General features: G+C 39.4%; 1 protein-coding gene and 1 long non-coding RNA gene across 4 annotated transcripts in view; one reads left to right on the top strand and one right to left on the bottom strand.

The window, feature by feature from the left end:
* LOC122240955 overlaps positions 1–11,182 on the top strand; it is a 48,975-nt gene extending 37,793 nt beyond the window's left edge. Inside the window, exon 3 of the long non-coding RNA XR_006220788.1 lies at positions 10,702–11,182. This is a non-coding gene — a long non-coding RNA (uncharacterized LOC122240955). The remainder of the gene's footprint in view (positions 1–10,701) is intronic.
* The window catches only part of CHN1 (chimerin 1), a 200,379-nt gene that overhangs the window by 36,415 nt on the left and 137,377 nt on the right, over positions 1–26,587 (bottom strand). For all 3 annotated transcript variants that reach the window (XM_042994728.1, XM_042994729.1, XM_007074555.3), the window contains one exon: positions 10,651–10,728. In XM_042994728.1, coding sequence (XP_042850662.1) covers positions 10,651–10,728 — 78 coding nt within the window. The remainder of the gene's footprint in view (positions 1–10,650; positions 10,729–26,587) is intronic.

A 26,587-nucleotide genomic window follows, 5' to 3' on the forward strand; every position in this document is an offset into this window, starting at 1 on the left:
GTGTGGCACATATAAGGGCTGGGGCTCTAAACAGAGGGAGTTCTATAAGAGAAAGGAGTGAACTTAACATTTTAGGCCTGATTTGGGCAAATCCATTTGCACAGCTAGCCAAAACAGGTCATTTCTAATACAACAGACTGTAGGATATCACCTAATATGACAAGAATCCCTGGACACCCATGACCTTAAAATAAATACATTTTTTGGTGTTAATTTTTATGTCTGCATAACACTTAAAAAAATTCACCAACTCTATTTTTCACCCCTTTATGTTCATCCCCCAACATAAAAATATTTTTTAAATGAGCACTTGATGATGTTTCAGTGTAATACCACTGGGCTATTTTTCCTTTCCTTTCTAGCTTTCCTATTTTGCACCCAGAAGAATCTTAAGATAATTTAAGAAGAGGGGTTAAGAAGCCTAAAAAACAAAACAAAACACTACCAGCATGATGTTTGTTGGAAAAATAATTTGTAGTGGTTTCTCAGATACCAGTAGTACTAATAAAATATTTATGAAAGAAAAATCAATATTTTCATGTATTCACTTAAAATAATCTTTCCTAGACTTCTCTTCCACTTATGCATGTATCTCTTCTCTCTGTCCTTTGGTCTCTTTGATGAAGGCAATGATATTTTTGTGTTATGTACTATTACATAAGAATACTGAATGCTGCCTAATCATGACAGTAAGTGTGCTGAGATATAGGGAACTCGACAGTACAGCTAGTTACTGAGTAAGATGTTATGACCTGTGCATATTCTTCAGACATCTGCTTTGACCATCTTATTAAAGCCATGGTAGCCTTCACTCCCAAGGAAGACGTTCCTCTGAGGAATGTTGACATAGGGGGTAGCAAAGAAGATGAAGTACGACTGTGTAATTTGCTAATTAAACAAGCAAATTAAACAAAATTAGAGACATAAAATATTACATCTGTGTCCTACTGGATTATAAAATAAACAGAATAGGGGCGCCGGGGTGGCTCAGTTGGTTGGGTGTCCGACTTTGGCTCAGGTCATGATCTCGTGGTTTAAGAGTTTGAGCCCCTCTGTGCTGACAGCCTGGAGCCTGCTTTGGATTCTGTGTCTCCCTCTCTTTCTGCCCCTACCCACTCACGCTCTGTCTCTCTCTTTAAGATATAAATAAACATTAAAAAATTTAAAAATAAAATAAGCAAAATACAAGTAAGACTCAATCCTCAATTAAATCGAAGGGGAGAAGGGAAGTATGATACAAGTTACTGCAAAAAGTTGCCTTTAACATACCAATGTGACTCAGACGTGGGAAAAACTGATCCTTGAAAGTAAGATTATTATGTGGACACAAAAAGCATTAAGAACAGAATTTTGGCAGAGGTGACGTCATCATTATCATCATTATTATTATTGTGTGTTCTTCCTATGGGTTTATATCCTTTCATTGTTATTGCAATGAGAGTCACGTGCTGGGCTGATTCTCTGCTTTGAGATAAATTTTAGAGATGCCAATTTTTTTTTAATTGAAAAATAACTGACATACAGTGTTTAGTTTTAGGTATACAACCTAGTGATCCAGTATGTGTATATATTACAAAATGGCCACCACAATATGTCTAGGTGCCGTCTGCCACTATATAAAATTGTGACGATATTACTTTCTAGATTTCTTATGCTGCACCCTTCGTTTCCTTGTCTTATTTTATAACTGGAAAGCCATACCTCTTAACTACCTTTATTTTGTTCATCTCCCCACCCCTCTACCCTGTAGCAGTCATCAGTTTATTCTCTGTATCTATGAGTTTCAGTTCTGTTTGTTCATTTGTTTTGACTTATTTTTTTGATGTCTGATCTTATGTGTTACTTTTAGAAAATCTCATTTTTGATGGGTCTCAGAGGAAGAAGCTCTGAGGACAGCCCCCATCTCTGGGAAATCTGTTCCTGGCATTTTTCTTTCTGGCTTCCTTCATTCTCTTGACCAAAGGTTTAGCATATTCTGCAGCCCCTTCCTTATTTTTTTTAGTGTGCTGTTTCTTTAGACTTCAGAGCAATATGTTGACTTTTGCATTGGAGGACACATGGAGTAACAAAGCGCCGAATCTTGGGTGCTTTGGTCCTAGGTTTCTTACCTTCTTTGTTTAGGGGATTTCTCACAACATACTGGCGGACATCATCTTTTTTAGGGAGACTGACAAGTCTGTCGATTCTGCTAGCTCTTTTGGGCCCCAGGCAATGAGGCACAGTAGTATCCGTGAATCCAGGAGTATCTTTCTCTCTCTCTTTTTTTTTTTTAACAATGATCAAGTTGAAAACACTGAGGTTGGCATCCACAAGGCAACCCCCAACAGATCGGCACCTTCTTTCCTCAGACCTCCTTGGTTTGTAGCAGGCACGTCCCTTACCCAGCAATAGGCAGACATGGCCATGGATCAAGACACCCTGCTTCATGGGGAAGCCTTCTCTTTGCCACCACTGATCTGGACCATGTAACCCTTCCATTGTTCACTCAGAGCATCAGAAGCAACTTCCGTGGCTGTTCGCTTCTCATAAAATGTTTGAAGTTTGCGTTCATTGTCTACTTCAATGAGTTTCTGGCAGCCCGTAACTGGGAAAGAGCTGTTCAGCTTCACCCTAAAGCAGGCTACTGCTGCCGAAGTGCCATGAAAAAGAGCTATTTTGATTTGAGCTTCCACATATAACGAAATCATATAGTATGTGTTTCTCTGCCTTGACGGACTTCCTTTCTGTGACTGATGTAGCATAATAATTAATTCATTAATTAACCTCTAGATCTATCCATGTTGTTGCCAATGGCAAGATTTCATTTTTTTATGGCTAATGTTTTATTTTACACACACACACACACACACACACACACACACACACACACTCCACCCCACATCTTCTTTAGCCATTCGTCTACTGATAACACATAACACAGTTAGGCTGCCTCTATATCTTTGCTATTGTAAATAATGCTGCAATGAACTTAGGGGGGAATATGTCTTTCTGAATGCGTGTTTTAATTTTCTTTGGATAAACACCTAGAAGCAGAAATACTTTATCGGAAGGTAGTTCCGTTTTTAATCTTTTGAGGAAACCCCTTACTTTTTCCCCAAAGTGGTCGCAACAATTTACATTGCCACCAACAGTGCATGAGGGTTCGTTTTTCTCCACATGCTCGCCAACACTTGTTACTTTTTCTTACTGATTCTAGCCATTCTGACAGGTGTGAGGTGATACCTCATCTCACTGTGGTTCTGATTTGCATAGAGGTAGCAAATTTCTAAAACATTAAATCAGTAGGATGGACAAAAACACTAGAAATAGTACAATGTCAGATGTAGTTTGTTGGAGGATCTCACATTAGGATATTAGTTGGGAATATGAATCAGAACTGGTTTTGGGAGGCAGCCAGGCTCTCTCTTAAGACGTTTAAAAGTGACAACCCTACATTTTAATTTCAAGGCTGGCTTGAAGTTCCTTTTTTTTTAATTGCTTTTTAATTACATTAAAAAAAACCAGTGCACTTAGTTCCACCAACAGTCTCCTTGTGAGAAAGATAAACTTCAAATCTCTCTCCAAATTTTAAAGCAGCATAATCAAAAACAGACAACTGGGACCACATCTAATGATAAATCTAATGCACTGCAAAGGAAACAATCAACAAAGTGAAAAGGCAACCTATTGCTGGATCATAAGGTGGTTTTATTTTTATTTTGGGGGGAACCTCCATACTGTTTTTCATAATGGCTACACCAATTTACATTCATAAACCATGTACAAGGGTTCTTTCTCCACAGCCTCACCAACACTGGCCATGTTTTGTCTTTTTGATAATAGCCACTCTAACAGGTGTGAGCTGACATCTCACTGTGGTTTTGATTTGCATTTCCCTGATGGTTCATGATGTTGAGCATCCTTCCACATACCTGTTGGCCATCTGTGTACCTTTTGAGAAATAACTATTCAGGTCCTTTGCCTGTTTTTAACTAGGGCTGCTCTTTGCTATTGAGTTGTAGGAGTTCCTTATATATTTTGGATACTAACCTCTTATCAGGTGTATGGTTTGCAAATATTTTCTCCCATTCCATATGTGCATTTTCACCACATTAATTATTTCCTTTGCTGTGCAGAAGCTTTGTATGTTTTTTTATTTTTTGGGTAGACAAATTGTGTTTTATTCATTCAGTGACATACTATTTAGCAATGAACATGAATAAACAATTGACGCAACAATATGGGTGAAATCTCATAATGTCCAACAACAGACACAAGGACGTACACATTGTATGATTCTGTTTACACAAAGGTCAAAAACAGGCAAAACTGATACATGGTATTAGAAGGGGTACTTTTGAGGGGAGGGAGAAGAAGTGGCCAGGGCAGGAGGATGAACTTCCAGAGTCCTGGATGTACTACTGCAGAAGCTTTTTAGTTTAATACAATCCCACTTGTCTATTTTTATTTTTGTTGCCTGTGCTTTCAGTGTCCTATCTGAAAAATCACTGCCCACACCAATGTCAAGAAGCTTCTTTCCTACATTTTCTACTACTAGTAGTAGTTTTATGGTTTCAGGTCTTATATTTAAGTCTTTAATCCATTTTGAGTTGACTGTTGTATATGGTGTGAAATAAGGGACCAATTATTTATTTTTGCATATAGACATCCAGTTTTTCCAGCATCATTTATTGAAGAGACTATCCTATCCTTATTTAGTGTGCTTGGCACCCTTGTTGAAGATAAGTTGCCTGAAGACACATGGCTTTATTTCTGGGCTTTCTGCTCTATTTCATTGGTCTGTATGTCTGTTTTTATGCCAGTACCATACTGTTTTGATTACTGTAGCTTTGTAATATACTTTGAAATCAGAAAATACTGATGCCTCAAGCTTTCTTCTTGCTCAAGATTGCTTTGGTCTTTTGTGGTTCCATGCGAATCTTAGGATTTTTTCTATTTCTGGAAAGAATGCCATTGGGATTATGACAGGAATTGCATTGGCTCTAAAGATCACTTTGGGTAGTGTGGACATTTTAGCAATATTAATTCTTCCAGTATATAAAAGATTAACATTTTAAATTCCCTAGCCTCATAAAATGGCTATGGAGAAGTATAAGCAACGATGTGCAAAACTTGTGAAACGTTTCTTTTTGGATTATTTCGTGGTAGTAAGTAACCTTCCCCATGACCTTTTGCTCTGGCCTTGTACTTGAGGTGTCATAACCAGCTCCTCAGCCAGCATTACAAACTGTAAGAAAGATCCATGGGGCCGAGGCTGAAGAGGTTACAATGCTGGGGGCAACGTAGAAGCCTGGAAATGCATGAGTCTTTGCGGCCCTCCTCACCACCGTTAGGGACAGAAATAAAAAGCAGAGTAGTATGTGTTATTTTTGGCTTCTGTAGCATCTGATAAGTACTCTACCAAATAACAACTGAAACAGTGCCTACAGGGATCTTATCGATGGTCTTGTCCAACCTCCCACTTTCCCTCCACGACTGCCCTAAGGAGAGAGAGCCCTTGCTCTGCACTGAGCTTTGTTATTTTTATCTTCTCTTGCAAGTGACCCACATTAAGAACTGGGAATTTGTCTGTGTGGATTTACAGATACATGTATTTGTATAACCTAGAAATATGTATATATATATATATAGGTGTGTATATATGTATATGAAATTCAATTCAGTATTCTATTTGGAGGAAAACACTTATTCCTTTAAAATGTCTGTTAGACACTCCATGTCATACCTACAGGAGGAGCAATGATGTTTAACAAGGAGACATTCCAGGCTGCCTTTTACATCAGTCACACTGCATTTAATTTCTTTTATAAGGCTTTTATGACTCAAAATGATATTCAAATTTTTGACCACTTAAAACATGAACACAGATTCTCCAAATATAAGACCGCATGATGATATCAGGAGTTTTCCTGCATTTAAACAACTCACATGAATCTGACTGAAAGATTGTACCAATACAGGTCTTAAAATCGTATAAGACGCATTTTTACGTTGAAATGTCCTGCTGCCTAAGAAGTGATTTCAAAATAACAGCAATCACCACCACCACCCACCACAACAGTCCCTCCTGTCATACTGTGTGCCCATTTAGTCCTTCAGCAGATGTTTCTGCTAAAGAAATGGGGCTGGCGGTGGTGCGACTGCTGGTGGGGATAATACAACGGTGGCCACAGTCCTTGACTGTACAGCGGACTGTTAATATAACCGGTTTAAAAAACTATCCCTCCATGGGTGCCAGGGTGGCTCTGGTGGAGCATCCGACTCTTGATCTCAGTTCAGGTTGCGATCTCGCAGTTCCAGGGGTCGAGCCCCACGACAGGCTCTGCCCTGACAGCGTGGGGTCTGCTTGGGATTCTCTCTCTCCCTCTCAAATAAATAAACATTTAAAAAATAGATTCCTTCATATATAGGTTATTTTAATTCTTTTTAGAAATCAACATATTAAAATTCTGTCCTCATATGGGCCTTAATTATGGGCCTTAGTAAAGCTTTAACAGTGGAAAACAAAGTAATTATATTAATAAATCTAATGATCTCGATATATTTAATCAAGAGAATTTTAAAGATTTTTGCTTTTATTTTTAAGTAATTTCTATATCCACCATGGGGCTCGAACTCACAACTCCGAGATCAAGGGTCACACGCTCCACCGACTGAGCCAGCCAGGTGCCCAAAGAGAACTTCAGAGCTGTAAAAGACCTTCTAGATCATGTAGTTTAACCCCATGTTTCACACTAACTCTATTTTTATTTGCTGGTTCATTTTGCATCTATTCTCAACGGGTATCAAATGAAGACCACAGGGCTTGGACCTGTGTCCTTCAGAGGGAAGGAGAGACCACTTCCAGCAGGACAGCTGGCCATTTCGATCCTTCAGTTTGTCAAACAGCAGAATGTCTGGTCTGTGTGCCAGGACTGGAGGTCTTCAATCAGTAATTTTATTAAATATTATAAGGTGCATGCTATAGTCTTATTTAATTATAGTATCAGTTCACATTTCGGGATTCATTGCCTGCATACTATCCCGGCAACATTCAATCCATTGGTATGTCACATCTTTCATTTATATGCAGAATGCAAGTTATCTGAGACTCTAAAGTGAACCAGTCGCCACGTCAAGACTACCTTGAAAAAAAGGACTAAACTCCTATTTTAAAGTGTCCTCTCACTATAATTCTTAATGTTCTTTTCTTTTCATTATTTCATTTGCCTAAGTAGCCAGGTGTCTGTGGTTGTTCGCATCCTATGGAAGCTTTATTTTAGAGAGCTATTTGGATTATACCAAACGAAACACCAAATAGTTAAATTTGGAGGGAGGAAGAGGCATACAGAGGATTTCACTGTAGTCGGTGGTGCATGAACATGCAACTGCTCTTATGTAACATCTAACTCTGCCTGGGAGCGAAGAGAGAAGCAAGAGCTTTCTTTAGCCCCACAGTCATGCTAGGGTTCTCAATTGTATCATGACCTCGGTACGTGGGCAAGAAAAAGTCCTGGTATGGCTTCAGAAAAAATGCCCACTCAGGGGGTCAGTTGTAACAAAGACAGGAGCTACCGTGTACCTCACGCATACCAGAAATTCAATTTTTCCGAAGTAGAAGCAGCGGTGGTTCCAAGAGAAAGCGGTGTGCCCAAGGTCATACAAATGATCAGCTCCAGAGGGTCAGGGCTGGGTCTCAGTTATCATTGTGTCCAGAGAGCCTCGGATGGAGGATGTAAGGATGTAGTCACTGCTGGTGGAGTGCCTGTGTTTTACTTTTAATGTCAGAGAATGTTTTGTTTAGTTTTTAGTTTTAAGTTTGCTCAAGAAATTAACACTTGTTTGTTTCATCTCTCTGTCTCTCTTCCTCGTGTGAGGATAGGGGCAGTTCTTAAAATGAGAGGTTTATCCAGGAAAGGGTTAAAATTATTTTCGTCCTATGTTGACAAATTATAAAGTAATCCGTTTTAAAGGATGTGGTACATTTATTTTTTAAATGATGACCTCTCTAAGAGAGACAACTATGTTACCTGTGATTGATTCTTCAGCAAATCCTTATAAATAACAATAGAAAAAATTTAAAAGGCCATGTTACATAACAGTAAATGGGAAGTCTTCCTGCTTTGTTTCACTTTTTTCTATTAAAAAAACAAACTCAAAAAAACAAAACACCTGTCTGGAGTTGGGCCCGGTTGATTTTTTTTTTTTTTTTTTTTTTTTTTTTTTTTTTATATCTCACCTCGGTGAGTTTCACCAAAGGTATAAGGCATTCTTGGCTTTACCTTCTGAAATGAGATTTGGCAGCTGGTCAATGCCACAGAGCAATGTTATATAACCAGGCAGTTCAAGAAGCAAAAAAGAAAAGCACATTGAAATGAGGCTTTGGAGAGTGGGCTTGTGGTCAGCAGAATCCACTTTTACCAACACAGAAAATAGTCAATGGCAAGGCCGTGTGAACGACTATCGCCATATAAATGCTCAGAGTTCTTCCCATTATAAGTGTCTGAACTGCACAGACTTACATATCACAAGCGGTGACCTTCTAAGTGAACATTTGTGTGGGAGAGAAGTGCTCCTGCCACAGAGTCTGAATTCTTTCGGGGATGTTCTCGGAAGTCAAGTATGACTACCCCTCCCACCTTTCTTTTCTCTTTTTTATAATGCCACCCCACAGAAACATTTTTTAAAGAACAAAGAGTAATTTCAATGGAAAGAATCAAATTGTGAGACTTCTGACCTTATTAGCAACTATAAAAAATATGTAACACAACTTCACCAGTGTGAACTCTTTCCTGAGCATAACTTAAAAAAAAAAAAAAAAAGCCCACTCGATTTTAATTTTTCAGCTCCGGTGAAGGAAGCAGACTTCTTTTTAATGTGCCTTCTCCTCCCCGCCCCCACACAGTTTGGGTAACAAGCTAAGGGTCACAACTGGTCCCAGAGCCAGCACTTTCTGGCTGCTCAAAATTTGCTCATTAAAGCCATGTATTAAATTAAAATTGAGAAATTACTGGAAGATAAAAACCAAACAGAGAGAGAATGTGCTTGTTTATGCAAATCCCTGAACAGACTTACTATTTGCTTTTAATCAATGAACTTGACTTAGCACTAAAATGGCTTAATAGGTCAATCTGTTCCTGCTGAACACACCAGAGGGGGCATCTTTAGAGATACATTTTAAAATCTCAGCCATTTCTGAACAGTATGCATAGTTTCTTGCTTAGGAACTTCAGTGGCTATTTTTACCTAACATGCACACAACTTGATATCTGCAAAAGAATTTACTTGGGGTCATGCTCTTCATAAAAACCCTGTAAGACCAGTTTGTCTGTCGTGCAAGAAGCAGCCGAGGCCTACTAACTTGCATGTAGTTTAGGTTCATAAATGGAAGATATGGTTGAGACTAGATACACACACTGAATGGTCTCAATTTCATTTAAAATCAAAGATACTAGTTGAAAGGTAAGTTCCCTAAGAATCTGTTTAAAGAGGGAGAAGAAAATGCTATTTGGTTTACCCTGAAATAGTAGCAGTCTTTATACAACCCAAACATTTTAGAATTTACCCTTTATCCTCAAATGATCGGAAGATCAAAAGAATCTATTCCTCACTAAAAAAGTAGAGCATACTGGGGGCTTGGTATGTAGCATCTGAGTAAAATAAATGCTAGCGTTAAAAATCAGGATGAATCGCAAATCTGAAATGAAATTTTCTACTACAGAGCCTGGTACCTTCCGAATGAATACATCTGCTGAATAAATGAGTAAATGGAAGATCAGGGTTTCTCAGCCTATCACCTTTCGAAACCGTATACCCTCTTGTATTAAAACGAGTGACATTCTGTCTACACTGAAAACAGAAAACTTCATCATAAAGTTGTGTAACTACTGTGAAGTTACTCTAGCATTGCTGGTGCGTCCACCCATGGAGTGTCGCTGGCTGTTCTCGTGCACAGCCTCACACTAGGTTTTCCCAGCCAGGCTGCAAACGACTGAAGTTCAAGGCCTTCCATCATGCTACACACGCAGGCAACTTGAATCAACACACATACCGGCTTGACTAAAGATGACTATAGTTAGTAAAACACATTAACACAATAATTGAAAACACATACAAGGGAAAGCAGTACTCAAACAGTAAAGAGAAGCTGCTTGTACGAGCAGTGACAGCCCGATGGTGGCCACCCTCCTCTGCTCGTGGTCAGTGCATTAACAGAGGAGAAAAGACAGAAACCGTGGGAAATGCAGACCATCTGCTCCATCCAGATGCAAAAACACACGCCTCTTACAGCCAAAGCTTTTCACCAGAACCGGACGGAGATCAGATCTAATCCTCTCATGAAATATCCGACAAAGGTAGTTAGACAGATTTGCATCATAAAAATAGTGCCAAAATCATTACTGAATGAGACCTTTTAAATGTCAGTCAAGACTTTACCATTAACAGAATACTAAATCAGCATTAGAGAAAATGGAGTTGGATTCTATTAGCTTTAGTCAGCTATTCCTTAAATAAAATCATGCTTAAAACATCTTCATTCCTTAAATAGTAAGAATATTTCAGTCCAGTCATCCTAGTTTGAAAAAGACATCAAAAGATATTCCTTTAATATTCAAGTAATGTGCATTTCCTTTCTTCTAAGAAAAGGTTAAAAACAAATATTATTCTTACCTTGAAATTGTGAACCTTTTCATATTTTGGAATTTGCTCGTTTTCTTTCAGAGTTGCTCTTCTAACAAGTGATGTCAACTGCGAATAAGCAAAGAGTTTCAGAGGTTGCCAGATTGTCACAGACGACTTTTGAGAACCCAGTTTCATTCCCAAGGCTGCTATCAATAAATCTTGCTGACGGCCCTCTTGTTTTGATTTGTGAACTGCAGCTCTATTAGTTTTCCTACCCGACCAAGACTCTTTGGATGGCATTTTGGAATTCGCAGGAAAGAAATAAAACCTATATTGATCTATGTCTGTCGATGAACTCTATTCAGCTAACAAATGAGCATTCTGCCAGCCAGCACAGAACCCTAATCTACAGAGAGCTGCAGAGAAACATCGCGGAGAGGTGGAGGAGGATGATGAAGCACTTCTTAAAAAGAGGTCGACTAACCAGAAAAATTCTTCTTTCTTCCTTTTTTTTTTTTAAAGGGCTCTATATTTAAGCTTCTGAAAACTTAAGAGTCTGAACAGAAATAAAGAGTCGATGCTAACATACAAAGCATTCAGCATCTCTCTGTCCCTTTTTAAAAGCCATGCAATTTTGACAAATGATACATTTCTAAAAGCTTTCTTCTCTATTCACTATATTACTGTCCATTCTGAATGAAAGATGCCTACATACTGCCTGTAGTCAGCTTCTAGCAACAGACACCCTGTGAAGCCCTTAGCAGGGAGGGTGGGGAGGGAAGGGATTTGACAAGGAAGGCTGGATTAGACTGGTCACCGTAAGAAAGGAGATAACCAATGAAAATCAAGCAACAGTATTTAAGTGTTGTATTCCTCAACTCTGTCTCTTTTCCTCCCTCCTCTCATGTAAGATTTCTTGCTGGCTCAAGGCAGGAAAAAAAAAAAAAATCAGTGGGAAGACAATGAGCAATGAATGAGTCATGCATTATTAAAATATGGAATATTTCGTTTACCTATTAAAAGCAAAGGATGATTAACATACAGCACCAGAAGAATTTACCATCACTGCCTGGTAAATTTTGAGAGGCTAATCTATATCCTCCTTTGTGCTTATGGACTGAAGTTAGTTAACAAAAACCCAATTTTATTTAAGATGAGCAAAAGCTGGTATTTTGATGAAAAAGAAAAGGAGTTTAACTAGGTAGCATATTATTTTCATGCAGAACAAGGAGCGTGCATATAACACTGCTAACACACCCTGGAGTGGTCAGTTTAGTCTCCCTGCAAGGAGGAGTTTTGTTGTGAATCTGTACTTAAATGGATCCAATCGTTAATTATTAGTCTCAACGTTCTTACTTCAAAGAGCTTGAGGCCAGATCATCGTGGGAGACAGCTGGGAATAATTTCTCATGTACACAGGTCCCAGATGTAACTGTGCTTATAGGACCCATGGATACTTGTTTGCTGATATAAAAAGGTGGGAGGGGTGCTGGGTAAGAGACTCAAACCCAGCTCCATTTAAGAGAAGTACCTATACTTTTTTTTTGCAAAACTGATATAAGAAGCTCACATTTTCCCATATTGGTTCCCTAAACATCTCCCATCTGTTTCCTCAGGTTACAGTAATTAAGTTGAACCCATTATGATTCTAATTGTTACACTGCATTTAAAGAATCAAAACCCATATTTAAATGAATTCAGTCCGTTTGCTTAGCACAGACTGTTTATCTCAGATTTCATAAGCGATAGAGGGTAGATGCCCAATGTGGATTCTAGTTTAATTGGGGCACGAAGTTGTCCTTAAACCATGCTGAAGATTAGAAATACTGAATGATTTTCTGAACATCCCCAATTATTTTTTTATTTACTTGAGTCTACAGTGCCTTCTTTAAAAATGTCTTAACTCTTGGGGCACCTGGGTGGGTCAGTCAAACATCCGACTCTTGATTTTGGCTCAGGTTATGATCACACAGTTTGTGAGATTGAGCCCCACGACAGTCTCCATGTGCTAACAGCACGGAGCCTGCTTGGGATTCTCTCTCTCTCCCTCTCTCTCTCTGCCTCTCCCTTGCTTGTGTTCTTAAATACATACATACATACATACATACATACATATTTTTAAAATGTCTTAATCTTAAAAAAAAAAAATTTCTAGGGCATCTGCCCGGCTCAGTTGGAAGAGCATGCGATTCTCGTTCTCCGGGTTGTGAATTTGAGCCCCATGTTAGGTGCAGAGATTACTAAAAAAATATATACTTAAGAAAAAAAAAAAGTTAAAAAAATTTTTTCTAAGTGAATAAAAGGCAGAAGTTAATATTTACACCTATAGATGTTTCATTTCCATAAATTTATATCTTTATGTGATTAATAGAAGACAAAAAAAAATGCCATTCCAAGAGAAAATACAATGTAAAGAACTTTCCTTGCCTAACCTAAATTACTTTTCAGCTTAGACCTAGTTTGTCATGTGATGACTAAAAATATAAACGCCAGCCAACTCTTTAATCATGTACAATGCAAGGTGAAGTTTATCTGATTCTCAGTAGACCCCAGAAAAACAGATTTCAAGGGCAAATTGAACACTAATTTTTTTTTCTCTACAGTGTTTAACACTTCATGTTTACATTACTAAGTTAAAGCAAACAATCACCCATGTACCCAAAGTAGTTTTTTTTTTTTAAATTTTCCTGAGTATTTCTGATCAAGGTTCTTTATTGTAGACCATCCCCAGTCCTTCAGCTGTGGTAACCAGAGTTCAATCAAAGCATAAAGAGACTAATGGTAGAGAAAATTCTTGGCTGGGCAAGAGTGGACATTTGTCATTGTTCACTGAGTGAACATTTGACTTTGCACAGTCACACTGTTCTTCCCGAATAATTTTTGTGGCTCATTGGGACACACTGGGTTAACTGCAATTTGTGCAGCTACCTGGGGCAATAAGGAGATAGAAAACAACAGCTCAGGAAGAAGTTCTTAGCTACCCTCAAAGGGCTAGGGGTTTGGTCACTACTTGCCATAATGCAATTTCTGCATTAATTTTGCTGAACGAGCTCTCAAGTCATTAAGAACTGCTAATTCTAAAATTTAGAACTAATATCAATGCTCTGATGTCCCAAATATACACCAGTCACTTATATTTATCTGGTCACATTTAGATACTAGAGCATCTGTTAATTATGGTTGCCTTTTATTAAGTATCCATGTTCCAGGCACCTATCTAAGCTAAGCACTTTACATACAGAAGCCCATTAAATCCACCGAAAGATTCCCATGAGGCACATATTATCCTCACTTTACAGCTGAAAGAACTGAGGCCTCCAGCAGTTGGTAGAAAAGAGTCGGGCTCTTAAGCAGTATGTATATCCATCCACCCAAATGAGAAAATGAGAGGAAATTTTAAAGTCTGGGTAGTTGTTTTCCTCGCAGATTCTCTTCAAGGTGGTTCCTCCAGTTATTTTCTCCTTTCGACTTTAAAGAGTGGCAATAGATGGTAAGACAGAGTAAGCAACGAGTAACAACGGATGGTAAGAAAAAGTAAAAGTAGCTAAGATCCCTAGATCTCAAGTTCAGTGCGCAGTGCATACAACAGGCAACGCAACCTGCAAGGCTCCGTCCACACACACCCTCCTTCATTGAACCTGTGATGATCACCAATTAGATGTGATTTTACCCCTCTGTGCGCCTCAGGGGCCTTCACTTGTTCGTTAATTATGAGATGTACCACATTCTACCTCCTATCACAGTTCCTGTGAAGCTACTCACATAGATTGGGTCTTCTACATCTTTGTATAAACCCTGAATTTAGCATAGTAGCGTGCACAAATAAAGGTCCGTTAAATACTTGGTTAAAAAAGCAAAACCAGATGAAGGGAGCCATTCTTATTGGCAGCCGGTACATTAGGGGGAAAAAAAGATAGGATTTGAAATCAGAAACACTATAGTTTAAATCCTGACCTTGGGAGATTTGCTTAGTGCCTTGGTTACCTCATTTACATACATACACTGGGCAGTTTACAAGAGATGACATAAAAGAGGAAAAGACTGCAGATAGTTAGAACTCACTAAGTGACGGTATTACAGGGGTGCCGGGCCAAATATGAGCTGCAGGTTATGCTGTGGAGTATAAGACATAGGTTCTCATCCTCGAGGAGTTGGTAGATTAATCTGCTTTTGGTTTATACCATATAGACATGCTTGGAAACTCCTGACCTTCCCTATGGATTATGGTCTTTACCAAATCTCCCAAATTCTAGTCCTAATCCTTTTTTTTTTTTTTTTTTGAAAGAGAGAGAGAGAGAGAGAGAGAATATGAGAGAATCTCAAGCAGGCTCTACCCCTAGCATGAAGCCTGACGCAGGGCTCAATCCCATGGCCCTGGGATAATGGCTGAAATCAAGAGTTGGACACTTAACCAGCTGAGCCACCCAGGCACCCCCAATCCTATCTTTTAAAAGGGATCTGATAACATGGATATTAGCTGAGGGAGCAGGAATGGGGGGAAGCAGGGTGGAAAGTGTAAAAGATTGAGCATTTGGTTAAGAAGTGAGGAGCACTGTTTCATATTTCATATTGTCCTATTTATTCGCAACAATCCCAGGAGTATGTTGTATAATGAATATTTTATTGATAAGGAAATGCTCACGGTCATAGTCAAGAAGTCAAAACTTTGTTATGTGAATCCCTATGTTCGGTCTCCAAAGTCTAGAAGCTCTTTCTGCTAGCTTATAATGAGAGTGGGAGATAAATCCTAGGTGTTAGGGATACAGCCCCCTCACATTCTGGTTCGGTAAAGTGGCTTAGCTGGGTGGGGATCTAAACTGGCAGGGCATATCTCCCACAAGGTCATTCTTGCTGGAAACATCAGCAGTACTAAGCTTTTCATTTTGACTGCGACTCTTTGGCCTGCCTTAGACCTAACTCTGGCCATCCTTGATACTGATACCACTTTTGTACATTCACCCGAATGAGGGAGACTAACCTGGAAAAAGAAACCGGCAACAGGCAGATTCCACAACCCTCTCTGTTTCTACCTCTGTCCATACCGTCTGTAATATGGAGAAGTGGACTACAAAAATGGCGTGTGTGGAGTGGGAGACAGTTGTGTGAGGAATAAGAAACAGAAGTGGGAAACAGGTGACCTTGGAAGGGAACACATTTGCTGTTTTTCAGAGAAATTTCCACCACTCACCCATCACACTGTTGTTTGTCTAGTAGTAATACTGAATTTATGCTAAACTAGTCTCTCATTTCCACCAAGTGTAGTACAACAGGATCAGGGGATCAGAGCCAGACAAATGTGCTGATCTTAACCCTGTCATTTACTGGCTGTGGCCTATCTTGGTCACATTACTGATTTCTTTCAGTCTTTGTTTCCTTATGTGTAAAACTGACTAAAAATACTTCCGGAATTATGTGAAATAATATATGGGAAGCATTTTGCATTATTCCTGGCACAGACAGCGATCGATAAATAGAAGTTTCCCTCCTTTCTTTGTATCTAGGGACTTTTATCTCCAAGATCAGGGTTAGTCTACTGGGACTCTGAGACACACAAAAGGGCCAAGGCCACTGGCCTAAGCAATGTGAACTTCAGGCTTTAAGGACACATCATAGGCATCACCATTCTGCAATCCTTACTCCTTATCCTGTCTTGGCAATCTCAACCCCCGGGCTCAAACTCTGAGTAATCCCTGTTCTCTCCGCCTTCCCACCTCAAAACCTGCTTACAGGGAAGAGACTTATCAACTTATTCACACTAAAGTACAAATGACAGATTATACTTCTTTTTCCACAAATACCTGGTTTTTAATATGGGACCCACACTTATGCCAAAGGAATAAATCTGTAATTACTGAACGTCAGAACTCACTAAGAGTGTTCTCTAGCAAACTGGTAGGACCTCACACAGCCACCTCCTCTGTAACATCACTATGATACCACAGACCCATGAACACAACGTTCTAGTTAACTAAGTCAGCATTTCATCAGAAAAGCACCATAAAGAAATGTTCTAGCTGGCATGGCCCAGAAGCTTGGAAAGGTGAGGAGGAACTGGACTATTTGGTAATCCTGGTTCAGGTTTAGCAAGATTCTGCAAGTTCTATACAATGGTAACATTCAGATACTAAAAGCACAGCTTTGGATTTTGGGGTCCAGAATGGTAACCTAGGAAGACCCTGAATGCACCTCATCCATGGACACGCCACATCTACACTTATTTATAGAGTAATTCCTCCTGAAGGACTGCGGACTGACCGAACAGCTTCAGCACAACAAAAGACCACATGGAGAATAGCAAGAAAGACAGACAGACAGTGACGACGGAAACTGCTACCTCTGAAACTGTGTACTGCAGTGGGAAGGGACAGCACCAGGGACTGTGAGCAGGCTGGGGTTTAAAAACACACAACTAAAATAGCCCCAGGACTCAACTAAATGGCCGGGGAGCAGACAGAACCCTCTGAGTGGAAGGGGCTGGTGAGAGCGTCCACAGTTTACATTCCCCCTCCACCTCGTAGCACAGACAGGAGCGTAGCTGACCTGCCATCTCAGCGATGGGACCGGGCCCGTCTCACACCAGCCCAAGCTGTGCCATCAAGGTCCAGCAGGGTGTACCCCAGGCCACCCCTGGTCAGCGTTCACTACAGCTGTAGCTGTCTTACCAAGGTGACACAAGCAGAGAGCACCCTGGAGCACACCAGGCCTGCACCACTTCAGCTCCAGATGACCTGTTAGAGCAACGCCAGTGGAGAGTGCTCGGGCACCTCCTGGCTCCCGCCTCCATTGGCTTCAACTGCCCTGCCAGGGTGCCCTCTGTACTGGGCACCCCAGGACACCCCAGGCTGCACCTACTTCAGCTTAGCTGTCCTGTCAGGCTGCCCTTCGCACAGTGAGCCCCAGGACAGTCCTGGTCTACGCTCACTTCGGCATTAGGTGTCTTGCCACGGCATCCTCTGTGCAGAGAGCCCCAGGACCTCCTGGCTTACACCTACCTCAGCTTCAGCTGTCCTATCGGGAGCCCTCTGTGCTGACAGCTCTGGGGCTGCCGCAGCCCACTCCCTCTTCGGTTCCAGCCATCCCACCGGGGAAGCCCCAGCATGAAGTATCCCAGGACCTCCAACCCATGGCAATCACAGATCTAGCCAGCCAGCCAGTCACCAGGCACACACAGTATACACAGGGGGTGACCACACACAAGACCATTCCTGTGAGTTTAGAAATAGTTGTGCTGCCTAATTCATGGAAACAAAAGAAGTCCAGCAACATGAGAAGACAGAGGAAGATGCTCGGAATGAAAGAACAAGATAAAATATTAGAAAAAGAACTAAATGAAACAGAGATAAGCAAATATGCCTGATAAAAAGTTTAAGTAATGACCATAAAGATGCCCATGGATCAGAGAGAAGGGTAGAAGAACTCAGTGAGAACTTCAACAAGAGAAAGAAAATATTAAAAAGAGCCAATCAGAGTTGAAGAATACAACAACTAAAATGAAAAATACACTAGAGGGAATCACCGGTAGGTTAGCAGATGAAGAACAGATCAGCAATGTGGAATACTGGATAATGGAAAGCACGCAAGCTGAATAGTAGAAAGAAAAAAAGAATTAAAAAAAACGAGGATACGTTAAGGGGATCTCTTAGACAACATCAACTGAACAAACATTCACATTACAGAGGTCCCAGAAGGAAAAGAGAGGGAGAAAGGAGGAGAAAACTTACCTGAAGAAATGATAACTGGAAACTTCCCTAACCTGGGGAAGGAAACAGACAGCCAGGTTCAAGAAACAAAGAGAATTCCAAACAAGATGAACCCAAGGATGTCCACACCATGACAAATAATAACTTAAATGTTAAAGATTAAAGATAAAGAGAGAATTTTAAAAGCAGTAAGGGAGAAGGAAACAGTTACATATAGGAGAACCCCATAAAGCTATCAGATGGTTTTCCAGGAGAAACTGTGCAGGCCAGAAGGGAGTGGCATGATACATACAAAGAACCGAAAGAAAAAGCCTACAACCAAGAATATTCTACCCAGCAAGGTTATCATTCACAACAGAAGGAGACAGACTGAGTTTCCCAACACAAACAGAAGTTAAAGGAGTTCATCACCACTAAACTGGCCTTGTAAGAAATGTTCAGGGAACTTCTTAAAGTGGAAAAGAAAAGGAAATAATTAGAAAAAACTTATAAATGAGAAGATGTAAAATAGGGATATATATATACATAAAATGTGGCAGAGAGAATATAATAGAAGTTTTTATGTGTTTAGTTGAAACTTAAAGTGACTATCAACTTAATATAAACTAATATATACTGAGGATGTTAACTACGAACCTTACGGTAACCACAAACCCAAAACCTATAATAGCTACACAAAAAATAGAAAGAAAGGTAAGAATAACAGTAAAGACAGGCATCAATCAAAAGGAAAGAGAGCAAGAAGAAAGGAGCAAGAAGAGCTACAAAAACAACCAGAAAGCAATGAATAAGAGGGCAATATATATTTAGCTATTAATAATTACTTTAAATGTAAATGGTCTAAATGTTGCAATTAAAAGACATAGGGAGGGGATGCCTGGGTGGCTCAGCCAGTTAAACGTCTGACTTCAGCTCAGGTCATGATCTTGCGGTTCGTGAATTCAAGCCCCGTGTTGGATTCTGTGCTGACAGCTCAGAGCCTAGAACCTGCTTCAGATTCTGTGTCTCCCTCGCTCTCTGCTCCTCCTCACTTACACTCTGTCTCTCTCAAAAATGAACATTTAAAAAATTTAAAAAAAAGGACACAGGGTGGCGAAATGGATAAAAAACAAGACTCATCTATAGGCTGTCTATAAGAGACTCACTTCAGTCCCAAACACACATACAGACTGAAAAGTGAAAGGAAGGAAAAAGATATATCGTGCAAATGAAAGTGAAAAAATAAAGCTGAGGTAGCAAAACTCAGACAAAGGAGACTTTATAAAATAAAGACTGTAACAAGACAAAGAAGGGCATGAAAGAATGATAAAGAGGTCAGTCCAACAAGAGGATATAACAATTGTAAACATCTATGCACCCAACATTGAAGCACCTAAATACATAATGCAAATAGTAACAGACATAAAGGGAGAAATTGAGAGTAGTACAATAGTAGTACAGGACTTTAACATCCCAGGTACCTCAATGGATAGATCATCCAGGCATAAAATCAATAAGGAAACAGCATCTTTGAATAACACATTAGACCAGATAGACTTAACAGATATAGAAAGACCATTCCATCCCCAAACAATAGAATAACATTCTTTTCAAGTGCACATGGAACATTCTCCAAGATAGATCATATGTCAGGCTGAAAAACAAGTCTCAATAAATTTAAGAAGACTGAAGTCATACCATGCATCTTTTCTGACTATAAAGCTGTGAAACTAGAAATCACAAGTAAAAAAACTAGAAAATACTCACAAACATGTAGAAGCTAAACAACATGTTACTCAAAGACCAACAGGTCAATGAAGAAATACAAAATACATGGAAACAAATGAAAATAAAACACAATGGTCCAAAATCTTTGGGACACAGGGAAAGCAGTTCAAAGAGGGAAATTTATACTATTACAGGCCTACCTTAAGAAACAAGAAAAAGCTCCAATAAAAAAAATCTAATCTTATACCTAAAGGAAGTAGAAAAAGAAACAACAAAGTCCACAGTTAGTAGAAGGAAGGCAATAATGAGGATCAGAGCAGAAATAAATAGAGCCCAAAATGCAATAGAAAAGATCAAAAAAATAAAGAGCTAGTTCTTTGAAAAGAAACAAAAATGATGAACCTTTAGGCATCAAGAATAAGAAGGAGAAGACCCAAATAAGTAAAATCAGAAATCAAAGAGGAAAAGTAACAAGGAACATCACAGAAATACAAAGGATTCTAAGAGGATACTATGAAAAATTATATGCCAACCAATTGGACAACATAGAAGAAATGGATAAATTCCTAGAAACATACAAACAAAAGTGATCATGAAGAAATAGAAAATCTGAACATACCAATTACTAGTAATGAAAGAGAATTGGTAGTTAAAAAACTCCCAACAAACAAAAGTCCAGGATCAGATGGATTCACAGGTAAATTCTACCAAACATTTAAAGAAGAATTAATATCTATTCTCCATAAACTATTCCAAAAAATAGAGGAGAAAGTTTCCAAATATGTTCTATGAGGTCAGCATTACTCTGATTTCAAAGCCAGACAAAAGCACCACACACATACACACACAAATTATCGGCCAATATCCCCGACATAAAACATCCCTGAACATGAAAGCAAAAGTCCTCAACAAAGTATTAGCAAACCACATTATTCAATACATTAAAAGGATCAGTCATCACAATCAATTGGGATTTATTCTAGGGATGCAAGGATGGTTATATATTCACAAATCAATCAGCATAATACGCCATGTTAACAAAATGAAGGATAAAAATATGATCATCTCAACAGATGCAGAAAAAGCATTTGACAGAGTGTAATATCTATTCATGATAAAAACCCTGAACAAAATCGGTTTAGAAGGAACATACCTCTAAACACAATGAAGGATATAAAAAACTCACAGCTAACATTATACTCAGTGGTGAAAAACTGAGGTCTCCTAAGACCAAGAACAAGACAAGGATATCCACTCTCACCCCTTTTATTCAACACTGTAGTGGACGTCCTAGCCACAGCAGACAAAGAAAAGAAATAAAAGGCATCTAAGTTGATAAGGACGAAGTTAAACTGTCACTATTTGCAGATGACATAATACTACACATAGAAAACCCTAAAGACTCCACCGGAAAGCTATCAGAAGTAATAAACGAATTCAGTAAAGTCACATGATACAAAATCAATATACAGAAATCAGTTGTGTTTTCACATACTAACAACAAAATATCAGAAAGAGAAATTAAGAAAACAATTCCACTTAAAGTCATACCAAAAAAAAAATAATTAGGAATAAACTTAACCAAGGAGGTGAAAGATCTACACTCTGAAAACTATAAAACGCTGATGAAAGAAACTGAAGACGATACAAACAAATGGAACAATATTCCATGCTCATGAATTGGAAGAATTAGGATTGTTAAAATATCCATATTCCCAAAACAATCTACAGATTCACTTCAATCCCTATCAAAATAACAACAGCATTTTTCATAGGACTAGAACAAATAATCCTAAAATTTGTATGGAACCATAAATGACCCCAAATAGCCAAAGCAATCTTGTGAAGGAACAACACTGGAGGTATCACAGTCCTAGATTTCAAGGTATACTACAAATCTGTAGTAATCAAAAGAGTACAGGACCGACACAAAAACAGACACACAAATCAATGGAACAGAATGGAGAACCCAGAAATAAACCCATGCTTAAATTGTCCATTAATCTATGACAAAGGAGACAAGAATATACACTGGGGCAAAGACAGTCTCTTCAACAAATGGTGCTGGGAAAACCGGACAGCTACATGTAAAAGAATGAAACTGGACCCCTTTCTCACATCACACACAAAAATAAACTCAAAATGGATTAAAGATCTAAATATGAGATCTGGGGGGCACCTCAGTGGCTCAGTCAGTTAAGTGCCTGACTCTTGCTTTTGGCTCCGGTCATGATCTCATGGTTCATGGGTTTGAGCCCCATGTCCAATGCTACACTGGCAGCATGGAGCTTGCTTGGGATTCTCTCTCTCTCTCTCTCTCTCTCTCTCTCTCTCTCTCTCTCTCCTCCTCCTCCTCCTCCTCCTCCTCCTCCTCCCAGTTCACATGCGTGCACACGCATGCTCTCTCTCAAAATAAATACATAAACATTTAAATGTGAAGTCTGAAACCACAAAACTCCTAAAAGAAAACATAGGCAATAATCTCTGTGACATCCGCCTTAGCAACATTTTTCTAGAAATGTCTCCACGACAAGGTAAACAAAAGCAAAAACAAACTACTGGGACTATACCAAAATAAAAAGCTTTTGCACAGCAAAGGAAACCATTAACAAAATAAAAAGGCAACCTACTGAATGGGATAAGATATTTGCAGTTGACATTTCTGATGGGTTAGTATCTAAAATATATAAAGAATGGATACAACTCAACAGCCAAAAGCCAAATAATCTGATTAAAAATGGGCAGAGGACCTAAATAGACATTTTTCCAAAGAAGATAACAGATGGCCAACAGACACATGAAAAGATGTTCAATATCACTAAATCATTAGGGAAATGCAAATCAAAACCACAATATTACCTTGCACCTGTCAGAATGACTAGAATCAAAAAGACAAGAAATAACAAATGTTGGTGAGAATGTGGAGGAAAAGGAATCTTCATGCTCTCTTGGTGGGAATGTAAATTGGTGCAGCTACCCTGAAAAATAGTATGGAAGTTCCTCAAAAAATTAAAAATATAAATACCATATGATCCAGAAATTCCACTACTGGGTATTTATCCCCAAAGATGAAAACATCTAATTTGAAAAGATACATGCACCCCTATGTTTACTGTAGCATTATTTACAATACCCAAGCTGTGGAAGCAACCCAAATGTCATACATAGATGAATGGACAAGAAGATGTCTCTCTCTCTCTCTCTCTCTCTCTCTCTCTCTCTCTCACACACACACACACACACACACACACACACACACACACACACTGAAGTACTACTCAGCCATAAAAAAGAATGAGACCTTGCCATTTGCAACAACATGGATGGACCTACAAGGTATTAGGTAAAATGAGTCAGGTAAAATGATTTCGATGACATGTAGAATCTAAAAAACAAAACAAAACAAAACAAACAAAAGCAGAAACAGACCATAAATACAGAGAACTGATAGACGCTAGAAAGGGAGGGGATGGGCAAAGTGTGTGAAGGGGAGCGGGAGATACAGGCATCCAGTTATGGAATGACTAAGTCACAGGACAGCATGTCAATGGTGTTGTAATACAGTTGTATGGTGACAGACGGTAGCTACACTTGTGTCGAGTACAGCATGACGTATAGCGCTGTAGAATCACTATGCTGTATACCTGAAGCTACTGTCACACTGTAACTATACTTCAGTAAAAAGCAGAACAAAAGCAGCTTTCCTAAAACTTCCAATATCAAGTTATATTGGAAGAAGATTTGTGGATCCAAGCAAAGCTCGCTCTAGATAAACAGATTATTCATACCTTTCCCCTGAATTATAATTTATAATCTAATTTCTCTCCATTAGAGACAAGAATGGAATATATTCCGAGGTGCTTGGCAATAATATGTCACCTTACATTTACTAACTGACAACTGCATGGCTCTACAGTAGGAAATGGTTTACATGGATGATGTAGTTGTTAAAACATTCAATAAGGTAGGGGCACCTGGGTGGCTCAGTCAGTAGAGCGTCTGACTCTTGATTTCTGCTCAGGTCATGATCTCGGAGTCATGAGATAGAGCCCCATGTCAGGCTCCACGCTGGGTGTGGAACCTTTTTAAGATTCTCTCTCTCTTGGGGCGCCTGGGTGGCTCAGTCGGTTAAGCGGCCGACTTCAGCTCAGGTCATGATCTCACGGTCCGTGGGTTCGAGCCCCGTGTCGGGCTCTGTGCTGACAGCTCAGAGCCTGGAGCCTGTTTCAGATTCTGTGTCTCCCTCTCTCTGACCCTCCCCCATTCATGCTCTGTCTCTCTCTGTCTCAAAAATAAATAAACATTAAAAAAAACAATTAAAAAAAAAAAAAGATTCTCTCTCTCTTCATCTCTCTCTGCCCCTCCCCTGCACACACATGCTCTCTCTCCCAAAATAAACAAACATTAAAAAAACAATCAACAAGCTATATATTATAATTCTTACTTTGCAGATGATGGAACAAAAGCTTTGAGAGGTTAAGTACCTTGCCCAAGGTCACTCAAAATGTGGCGGCAACAGGATTTGAACCAGGTCTATATGACTTCAAATTCTGTGTCTTTCCTCTAGAATGTCTTGCTTCCCATATCATCTATTGTTAACATGCAATTCTGAAAGGCTATCATTGGAATAAATTTCTACATCATTTAAATTCTACTATCCTTCAGATCACGAGCCATTTTAGTACTGCTTATATTTGAATTTATAGTAGCTACCATATTCATCACTTAATCAAAATTTTCAAATGCATTTTAGGTCAGGTAGTAACGACATCTATACAGAATTATATAAATTCCTTAAGTTACATTGGGATAAATAACGTTTTATGTTGCAACGGGAAACTCTTACATTCTTCTAAGGCTGTACATTTTTATGCATCAGTCACGTCATAATTCCTAACTCGGTCTTCATTACATAGCTTTTCTAGCGTTAACATAATATCCAGCTAAACAGATAATGAAGCACATCAATGCATTCATCTCCGTGTCTAACAAATTTAAATCACACTATACTAACACCGACACCACCAAACTCTGTACACTCTCTAACAGGTTCCCTGACTGACTCGTATGCAGTAATTTTAAACGTAAGGCATTTGGAAACATAATGCAAACAAAAAAAGGACAGCCTTGCATTCCTTAGAAACAACAGAAATGATCAAATTTTCCAGGCACCAGTTCTGAGGGAGTGTTTTGCACTCTGCACGAAGAGCACCAGGCCCTGAGAGGGGGTGGAGTGCTGCACAGCCTGGTTTCCAAGCCTGGCTCTGACTGATACCAGCCAACTCACTGAACTTTTCTAAGCCTTCGACTAAACGAACTCCATGGCGTTCTCTAGATTTGTAATGGAAAGCCAAGGAAAGATGAAGGTTCGTACTCCTTCAGAACACAGGGATATGAAGACTTGGTTGTGTCGATTGGGAAAGACCAGGTTGGCCATCTCCAGTGAGTCCCCACAAGGCAGCCCTGGCTAATTTGGTACAGGCTTTTGTCTGGTACCTAGTCTTGTAGGCTCAGAAACTCAAGGTGATCATATATATTTCTCAAGAGTGACATTATAATACCAAGTTCATAAAACTGATGGATAAAAGCAGACTGACAACAGTCTATAGTAAGTATGAGATATAATGATCATAGAGTAGGTGATCAACATTCTCTTTTCTGGTAACATACCTATACTGGAAACGAAACATAATTAGGATGCTGATGAGAAAGAAACCGGAACAAGTGGAGCGGGTTAGGTGAACGGAGTACTGAATGCAGAGTTAAGCCATTTGTTGAATCCTCTACAATTAAGATGGCCCTGCTAATTGACAAGAACATTAAATGTCTAGTTAGTGGGGGCCCCCCTCATTTCAAACCAGTGCTTAGATGGACCTGAGCAACTTCCACCTCTTTGAGTCTTTTTCCAGGTGTCTGTCTGTCTGTTTCTCTGTCAGAGGGAAGAAAAGTGAGTGAGCTAGTGAGCAGAGGGAGAGACAGAGAGAATCTTTTTTTTTTTTTAATTTTTTTTTACGTTTATTTATTTTTGAGACAGAGAGAGACAGAGCATGAACGGGGGAGGGTCAGAGAGAGAGGGAGACACAGAATCTGAAACAGGCTCCAGGCTCTGAGCTGTCAGCACAGAGCCTGACGCGGGGCTTGAACTCACGGACCACGAGATCATGACCTGAGCCGGAGTCAGCCGCCCAACCGACTGAGCCACCCAGGCGCCCCGAGACAGAGAGAATCTTAAGCAGGCTCTATGCTCAGTGCTGAGCGAGACGCAGGACTCAATCTCACAACCCTGGGATCATGACCTGAGGTGAAATCAAGAGTCAGATGCTCAGCCAACTGAGCCAGGTGTCTCTTTTTGAAGGTTTTGCATATTTCTGTTCAGATATAAATGGTGATTTTAAAGTCACTTCCTAAGACACAGTCTTATGTTTTCATTTACAAGTTCTTAAAGGATACTAGATTACAGCCCCAGTATACTGATAACAATTTATATAATAGGTGCTTTGGGAAGATAAAATAAATGGGAAGATGTTTCCTGTCCTGAGTTATGGAACTACAAAGTAATATATACATGTAATATACAT

This window comes from Panthera tigris, chromosome C1, assembly GCF_018350195.1.
Source record: "Panthera tigris isolate Pti1 chromosome C1, P.tigris_Pti1_mat1.1, whole genome shotgun sequence".
NCBI classification, from domain to species: Eukaryota; Metazoa; Chordata; class Mammalia; order Carnivora; family Felidae; genus Panthera; species Panthera tigris.